Below are 9,447 nucleotides of genomic sequence, written 5' to 3' on the forward strand. Positions count from 1 at the left end.
TTGTCTCCACTGAATGATTCATCTTTATTACTAGTATTTTCAAAATTAAATGGAAGAGGAGGAATGTGTTCATTCCCCTGCTGAGTTTTATAATCTTCCAAAAATTGTTTCCTGTTTACTTGGAAATCCCCACCTCCATGCTGTGATTTAAGCATTTTTACCCTGTTAACTTAAAAACAAAGCCTGGAAGATGCTGTATAGTTTTTATCTGGCAGTCATAAAGCAATTTATGATAAATGTTGTTGTTCCAGAGAGAAGTTACCTGGAAATGTGCATATGTTCATAGCTCCACATTGCTCATTTAAATCATAACTGATGGTTGAAAAAAAATACAAATTTTCATTCCGTTTTTATTCATGTAACATGACTGATAACTGATGGCAGCTTCTCTTTTAACAATCACTGTATTGGTGCTCAAATACAAAGCTCAGTAAAGCCACCAATAACCCCATTTATGGAACTGTGCTACTTTCTTTCATGGTACTGGCTAGCACACAACTGTGAATAGTCAGTATGTATTGTTTCGTGCAAGACTTGTCTATAAGCAAAACTTACAGTGTATTTTCAAGACAAAATACTAAAAATACCTAAATTGCTTTTCCAGCTGAAGCATTATCTCTGCACTCCTGTGGCTTGGCTGAACAAAACGGAAAGAATTTTCCCTTTAGCTTCCTCAAGGAATAAATTTGCACAATAGTTCTAGGATTTTACTTATGTAGCACATATCAAACAAATTATTCTTATATAAAAGATTTGCATTAGCTCACACAAGTCAGTGTGTTCTGTGTTAGCTTATGTGAAAGAGTTCATTTAAAAGGCAGCAATATCCTGTGGCCTGAGAACAGAACTGGAAGCTGGGAATTCAGAAGGGACTTGAGCTTTCTCACACTTCCTCTCAGCTTTTCATAAAGGTCTAAATTTTTCTAAATGAACATTACATTTATGTGATTAACTGGAGGCCGCATGGGCCTGATTTACAGATGTGTTAAATTTCTACTGCTCCTATTAAAGCTATTGGGAGCTCTCAGGTCTCCACATTTCAGAAGGCTGTAATGCAGTTACACGCAGCCCTTGGGAGGGAGAGTAACACCATTACCTTGGTGAGTACCAGGCATGGACAAAGGTAGGAAAGTGATGGAATAAAGCATAGGGCGTACAAAATCAGCACATCCCCCTCTCTATGGGCCTAATAGCCCCGATTAATACATGAGGGACAACAGCAGTGGAGATATGAAATATTTGGCATCCAGACAGGTACTGTGCAAGACCAGAATCAGGAGAGCAGCTGGTAGGAAGCACTGGGCTGGTACAATGCGGTTGAACGCCTCTCTGGCTGGCACCCCTCAGCCTGGCTGCTGGCTCCAGCAATGCAGACACTTTCTTTGAAAGTCTTGCACTGCTTACCCCGGTGACTAGACTGAATGCTTGTTAGCTGGTGACCCTCCATTTGTCTCTCCTTTTAAGTCTGTGCTGAAGCTTTTTGTCTAACAGTTGGCTTTCCTCTCTTCCCCTCGCAGATGAGATGGAGCAGTCCCCTGCAATGCGTTCTGACTACTTGGTCTCAGGGATTCGAACTCCACCAGTGAGGCGGAACAGCAAACTGGCAACACTGGGCAGGATCTTCAAACCGTGGAAGTGGCGGAAAAAGAAAAACGAGAAGCTAAAGCAGACATCTGCAGGTAGGATGAGAACAAGAGAGTGATGGTGCACAGAGCAAAGCTTAGCTTGGGTGAACTTTGCTTACATAGGAAATGTTAATGGTGACCTGATCTAAACCTAATTCAGAGATTTCAGCATGTTACAGATTAATAATGTTTAAGGCTAGAAAGAGCCCATATAAGCTGACTTCCTAGATAATACGATATAGTACATTTAGAAGAAAAGGTCAAAATACGAGAGTGAAGCACGAGCCTCGACACAGACTGCTTTTCATGGGCTGTCCTTTTTTCACAATAGGCTACATTTATGGCCCCAAGTATCATCACCCCTTTTATTTGGGGTTTAGATTATATAGATCACAGTAACATTATGAAAAGTGACAGGAGGGAGCCACAGCATGTAAAATGCCTTCCCTCAAGCAGCTGTCTCTGCGGTGAAGGAGCCCAGCACACAGCACTGCATGCTCTCGCTAGTCTCCAGGGATGTCCCAGGAGATCAGTAAGGAGAAAAACTCACTTGCCTTCTCCTAAGATAGGATGGTGCGGTTCCCTCCACTTGCCCCGATATCCTGTGGAGCGTCACAGTGAACGACACCGTTTCCTGAGGCAGCTCCAACGTGCTGTATTAAACAGCATGAAGGCTCTAATATCCCAGTTACTGTGCACTCAGTGTGATCAGACAGTAGATTAGATCATAAATCTCAGCTCTACATGTGGGTGATTTTACAGCTGTTTTAACAAAGGAAAAGGCACAAACAGGCTGACCAGTCCATGCTCCCCAAAACAAAATCCCTGCAGTTCTTTCCAAACACACAGTAGTAGAGAGTAGATGGAATTTCCACATTGCATCTTTCTCACTCCATTATATGAATACTCTGTTGTTGACTGGTGCTGTGTTATGCTACTACTTCGTGCAGTGCTGGAGAAGAAGATGACAGCACGACAAGGTCGGGATGAACTCATTAAGAAAGGCCTTCTGGAGATGATGGAACAAGGTAAGTAAAAATTCTTCATCTTTTTTATCAAAGTCTTTTCAGGACAATAGAAAACACATAACCAAAAGAAGAAACCTAACAATCAAATGAATAAAAAGGAAAACCTTCAATTCAAACAGAGAGGAAAATTCAATATCTGAATTAAGCACGTCTTTCTTCAAATTCCTCTCTGCTGCAATCAATTCATGCAGTTTAATTTTTGATGTTTTACCATCTTGAATGCAACTCCATCTTGATTTATACATGGTGCAAATCTGAGCTGGTACGTATGTTTTATGCAATTGCTCTAAACCTAGCTAAATCCTACTGCCAAGAAAGTCAGCTAAAGCTGGTATAAATGTAAACTTAAACATAGAGATACATTCAGCTAACATGTACAACCCATGAATTCAAATCTCGTTAAATGACACTAATCCGATGTTTTCATCTGTCTTTCCGGTAAACCAAGTTTGTGACAAAACATATTACCATTCTGCCTGTTTTTCATTCCATGGAAAAGTGAAGCATTTGGTAGTGTCATTTTAAAGCTTTCCTGAGTACAAACCAGGTTCAGTCATTGAATGAAAGATGATAAAATGTCAGAAACATGCACAAAGGACTGTGATTCTGTATATCCCTGGTCCAAAGCCCTGACAGATGCTCAAGGGAGACAGAGATCTGTCTGACTATTCTGCGAGATCAAGTGAGCTCCCAATGTTATGGACAACATCCCAATTGCCATTTCCACATAAAGAGAGATAAAAAAAAAATAATAATCCATCTTTACTTTGAAAACTTTATGGCAGAAAGTACTGTCATGAAGAAAGATTGGCCTTTTGAGTTTAACCAATCTGATAGATAGAAATTATGTTCTTTGAAACTAATAATTGAGTTTCTTTGTATAAAACAAGTGCAATGCCTATAAATAGCCTGTGGGACAATACTCAGTGATGCTATGCTGGAGTGTAACTGAGCAACTGCAGAGTAAGAGAGAGCATTTTAAGCAGGATTTTTTTTTTCATTGCAGTAAAGCAATCTTCATATTATTTTATTGGATATATTTTAATATGAGTTTCATGTTCAAGTTAAAAAAAAAAAATGTATTGAACCATTAGTTTATTCTAAAATGGAAATTTTTAGAAAGCTCATTTTTAGTTCTGTCCATTGAACTCTTTGTGTCTCTCATAATTCTAGATAACTAGTTGCCCTATTAGCATATTAGCGCTATGGGATAGAAAAATACACCTCATTTCTGCTAGGAGTATGGAAGTTCCCCATAATCCATGAATTTGAAGACATGGGTATCTAAAGCTTTGCCAAAGCACAGTAAAATAAAAATTCTGTAGAGCGCATTAAAAGGTAATAATAATAATAATGAATCAATAAACTTCTTGTATGCATAAAGAACTGGCTGAGAGGAAAACAGATGATGCTAAGTTGCAAGATCATTTTAACAAAACTAAAATAGTTTAAATAAATACATATAGTCCAGTGAGAAGTGATGACAAGCTGTGCTTTCAAAAAGGCAGCTGCAAACCGGCTGCTCACCTGTCTGCAATAAAGTTGCATAGAGCTCCTATAAACATCAAACAAATTTTCAGTACCACCCTGCTGCCCTGAAAGAATGGTTAACAGTCAGTTGAAGGACATTGCAGCTGCCTGCAAGTTATTTTTCTTCACAGTGTTGTGAATCTCCAGGGTTATTTTATTATATTATTAGTAGAAGCAGCTTATTAACTGGAATCAAAAATTGACCCAAATAATTCTCAGTAAATGATTAGTGCCCTACTTGGACTGAGCTGAAGTGGCAGCAGTTTCAAGGCTAAGTCCTCATTTATGCAGTAAGTTGCAATTGTCAAAGCAGCAATACTATGCTAAAAGACTACAGTAAATCCTAAAATCCCTCTATTTCATCAGGCTCTACTCCACTTCCAGGGATCTGATTCCTACTCACTTTCATAAATAGCCCAAACTGGGATGAAGCTGTAGTCCGAGAAATCTCCAGATCTGCTTCATGCATTTACAATAGCTGTATCACACTCCAGTTTCGCAGCACAAGGTCTGTCAAGCAGCATTTTGAACTGGACTGTTTGGCTCAGAGCAAAGCACAAAGCTAGCGCATAATCTGCATCAATCTGTGAGCAGCCCAGGGTGAAATTGCACCATCCTTGCTTTGGTGCTGAGTCATCCTAACAGGTTATGTCACCCTTTCTCCCCACACAACCCCAAAACCCAGCTGCCCAGACGACATTGCACAGCCTGGGCCCCTTCCGTCTTCTCCTCTCCAGCTCTGCTCACACAGGGCAAATACAGCTTCGCTCTAGGGAACCAAACTGCACTCTGTAAGAGGTTACACGGTGCAGGGTCTGGCATACAGCGGGATTCATTCCCAACTAAATTACAGCCCTACTTCATCTGATTACTTTGCAATAATCAAGACACTCTGCTGCTTTCCTTCCTTAGATCCAGTGGATCTAAGGTCTGTGCCTTCTCCTGCCCCCAGACTATCTCTAAAATATGGTGTCGGGATCCGCTGCCAATCAAAGCAGTACATCCACTTTGATCTAAGCACAAGCTGATGATTTCTGACCAGGAACATCACTGTTGTGAGTCTCAGAGGCTCCTCAATAGAAATTCTTTAACAGGGCTGTCTTCTTCTTGTCGTTACTTCATTAGTCATTACACTTTCCATCGGCTGGGATCTGAAGGAACTCTGACATGTCTCTGACTGCAGTTTCATTGTGGCGCAGCTGTCAGCAGCTTGCCTTTCTGAAGGATGTGAGGAACGTGCAAAGCAGAGTTACCTTGAAAACATGTAGGGAGCTTCCCCCGATATTTCTCCCCATTAGGAGCACAAAACTGATCAGATGTAGCTGTACTTACAGAACTTAGAGATAAGGGCTCCCTGTCAAATAATGCAGGCAGCTGTTAATACACCGATGATTATGTATAGGCTGCCTTCACAATGAGCTGAAATGTAGGCAATGAACTTTTTCCCCCTCCCCTTCCCTGTATCATAGCAACTGTACTACTGCAGGGGCTATTTTAAGAACAGTAACTTTTCACCAAACGTGATTATGAGGCAGACTGAGTGAGCTCAGCATACAAAAATACTGCATCCCTTCCGCAGCATCTCTGGGCCAAAAACTGATACCCTTACCCAAAAGGGCAATAAACTACTCTGCAGATTGTCCAAATAGTATTAAAAAGGAGCAGCTGTGAATGCTAGCTATTTTAAATCAATGTTCAAGAAACTTATCATGATATCACTGCAAGAAAACATAGCCCTGTCAGGAGCTTCCAGAAAGGAGTGTCTAGGGCTGAGAAAGACAAGTTAGGAGGTCAGGGGTGGACAGCAGACACGTCCATCAGCATGGAGTGCTGGCTAGAGTGGGAAGTAATTGCTTTCTTTGGTTTGCAACAGTGATGTAGATCTTGTAAATTCTGAGAGAGTCATGAAGTAAAAGGATAGTTTGTATTCTGAGGACTCTTGCCTGAATAGGAGAATACTAGAAAAGCTTCAGTCATCAAGATGCGTACAGCTGCAGGGATCACTGGCACAAAAATCTTTCAGAGTAAGCAAAAGGAGCAGTTTCTAGGTCTGCATGAAGAGGGATTTGAATTTCTGATCAGCTCGATCACACAAGACACGCTTTTCAAAGCTGAGTAACTAAAACTATGCTCAAAACCTACAGCTTGGTAAGGAATATTAGCAGCCTTATCTTCAGTTAAAGCTCCGGCATTACTGCTGGGGCAGCTGGATGGCAGCGTGTCGTGCACGGAGCCTGACAACTCAGACACGTCAGACCAACCTGTGCACGCACTGCACCATGAGCTCTGCTCGTGCAAGGAATTGCCTTCTCCCAGAGACCTCTGATTTCCCATGCTTGTACTCAACTCCCACAGAGCAGGTGCTTACAGAGTACAGTGGCCTTCCTGTACATGCACAATGGCCATTTGCCCAGGCTGCTGGATGCCCACAGAAAAAGGCGCCCTGTTGAGAAAACTGGGTGGATATTAGTATCCAGATGGGCTGGTCTCCACAAGTTTTGCATTACAGATGCTCAGCACTGTTAGAAATCAGGTGCTGCTCTAAGACAAATCTCAGTCCCCTGAGCACTAGCAGCTTTAAGACTCACTCTTCTCAAGAGGATAGCAGGGAGTTTCAGCTTTCACTGCTCATGGTTTAGTTAAGATTAAACGATTTGGTGTTTTAGATACCGAAGGCAAAGCCTGCATTGGTGATGATGCCACAAAAGCAACGCAGAGTGACCCTCCAGCTCCTGTGTGCCAGGCACTTGCCTCAGAAGAGGTGCAGCAAGAGAGTACGATAGCAGCCACAACGAATGTGACCTTGCTTGGTGAGGAGCTGCATTTGGACGAGCTGAAAGAAGATGCAGGTATTGGATATAAAAAGTTTTCAAAAAACTATAAAATGTTAAAAAAATATTTCTGCTGACCTGCTTTATGAGGAGTCAAGTATGTCAGTGCATTAAAGGGCCAGAGCACTCTGTTCAGCTCAGCCCATACTAGGTTAGCAATCAGTACGTAAAAAGAGTGATTTCTGAGACTGCTACCAAAATGAGGGACCACACAAAGCTTGGCGTAATGGGATTAGTTGGATTTTGAGACGATCCAGTCTTGGCACAGTGCCCCTTTGGTATTAGCAGTGACTGCTGTGAAGGTGAAACAAGCTTCTCTTAAAAACATTTCTCAAACTTCTGTGCCAAGCCTGAAATTGCTTTTCCTGGCTTGGGAGAACACTGTCAATAGACAGCCCACACTGTCCATATCATCACCCTGTCTACAACATGCTGCAAATACAAGTGAAGTTCAATACTGGGAACACAGATAAGGTAAACCAAGCTCCTTTCATGCAACTGTGCTCTGGCAGAGCTCATCCATGATAGCAGTTCCTTGGAACCAGAGAAGCCAGGCACAACCCAGCAACTGGAGGGTTTCCATTCACTTCCTAACAACCAAGAAATGCAAAGCTGCAGAGATAATGCTTTATCCTAGTTTGTGAGGAGTGCCGTGTAGTGATTACAGATCTTCCTGCCCATTCCCTCTGGTCAATCTTCACACCTTCTCCATCTGCCCTGGTTGCCTTTTGTTCTTCATCCCACCCCCTCATGCCCTGGGGTCCCAGCCCCCGACTTTCACCAAGCCCACCCCTACCTGCTGTGGTTTGCTGAGCAATGCTGCCTGCTTGTACCCTCACCCTGCTTCAGCAGCTCAGAATGGAAATCATTCTCTGAATTTCTTTGCTTTATCCTTTCCCACTTCCTCCTGTCCTTTCCATCCCCATGACTCACGCAATTTTGTTCCCTTTTGCTGTTTTACTTTTATATAATATTGTTGTTCTGGCCCATTTCTAGCTCCACTCTTAATTGCTTTGACAAGAGAAACTCTTTTGTCTCCCAAAAAGTATCTCTCCTCACGTTTGCTCATCACACGGATTTTTTGTGTAAGCTTAACGGCACCTTTCCGTCACCTGTCACCTTCTTCATTTCAACTACATGTGTTATTTCATCAGGAAATATCCCAAAGCACTGTATGTGGGCTTCTAAAGATTTATCCTCTCTCTTTTTTTTTCTCTTAAAATAGAGACAAAATAGAGCATCGGACATAGACAGCTTCTATTAATACATGCCCTTAATGCTGTTTTCCTTTCTCTACAAACTCTATCCTTTATGGCTGTGTTTGGTTTTGTATCACCCTAAAAATTATTGAGGCAAAACCCATTCATCTCCCTGTTCTTAGAACAACCAGATCAAGATCTTGACCAGAATCCTTCAGGCACTGCTATTATTAGCAACAATACTCTTTTCTAGACCGTTTCATTCCATATCACTAAGGAAATTTCTCTCTGAACTTCTAATTCTTATCATTGGGACGGGCTATCCTGGAAATATGGCACTAATAATGTATCATGTATTTAACCTTATGGCTCTGCAAAACCTAGTACTATGATTTAAAATTTACCTTACAGTTTGTTCAAAATTGTGTATTGAGGCTTTCAAAATCATCCCAATTTCTTATGTCTCTTTCTCTAATCCTAGCTCCTTTTATTGTCTTCCTGGCACAACCTTTCCTCTCTTCTGTATTTCTTTTCCTCCATTTTTTGAGGTGTCATTTTTCCAGGTTCCAAAAAATGTCAGTGGGATTACCTTCTCCTGTCTCCCTGGTCTGTGAGACTTCACTCCTATTTGTTGGAAATCTCCTACCTCTTTCATTGGTGGCCTCTGGCTTTTAAAATAATTATTGTCGATCTAATCTTTATGTGCTAATTTATCCCTGTCTGTGCATTCTAGCATTCCTGTCTCTTGTGACTCCGCCTTAAGGAATTCATTGGGTGGGAAAGCTCTTCAAAATTGTCAGTGTATTGCTAAGTTTATTGTAATGTTGAGTTTATTATAACGTTTGTCCTTGGGCTCAATCCAGGCCCAGTGCAGTAGGTGTCCTTCCACAAATTCATATGAATATTTGACCAGATAGAAACAAAATGAATATATTTGTTTTATACCCAGTATGTTGTATTTCATCCTGAGGATGTAGGGTGAAGGCTAGGGAGGGGAAGGGTAGGGAACAAAAGAAAATATTTGTAGACTTCATGTTTGGTTAATACACAGAAAAAGAACAACCTAGGCAGAAAGGGCAGTTTTTCCCACCTCACCTAGCCAACGGGCTTGGGGGCAGTCCCAAAGGAAGGATTTCTACCTAATAGTGAGATAGCATTTTGACAAGTGGCACTCCATGAATAATTAGCTACTCTGGCAAAGAGTCTAGTGCTGAGCACTTGGAGTATTTTCAGC

At 41.5% G+C, this 9,447-nt stretch overlaps 1 protein-coding gene across 1 annotated transcript in view; it reads left to right on the top strand.

Moving 5' to 3' along the window:
* Nucleotides 1-1,516: 1,516 nt before the first annotated feature.
* Nucleotides 1,517-9,447, top strand: part of PHACTR3 (phosphatase and actin regulator 3) — a 53,039-nt gene continuing 45,108 nt past the window's right edge. The window contains exons 1-3 of the mRNA XM_009579263.1: nt 1,517-1,679; nt 2,576-2,653; nt 6,850-7,032. Coding sequence (XP_009577558.1) covers nt 1,523-1,679; nt 2,576-2,653; nt 6,850-7,032 — 418 coding nt within the window. The 5' untranslated portion in view covers nt 1,517-1,522. The remainder of the gene's footprint in view (nt 1,680-2,575; nt 2,654-6,849; nt 7,033-9,447) is intronic.

This window comes from Fulmarus glacialis, unplaced genomic scaffold (genome assembly GCF_000690835.1).
Source record: "Fulmarus glacialis isolate BGI_N327 unplaced genomic scaffold, ASM69083v1 scaffold12076, whole genome shotgun sequence".
NCBI classification, from domain to species: Eukaryota; Metazoa; Chordata; class Aves; order Procellariiformes; family Procellariidae; genus Fulmarus; species Fulmarus glacialis.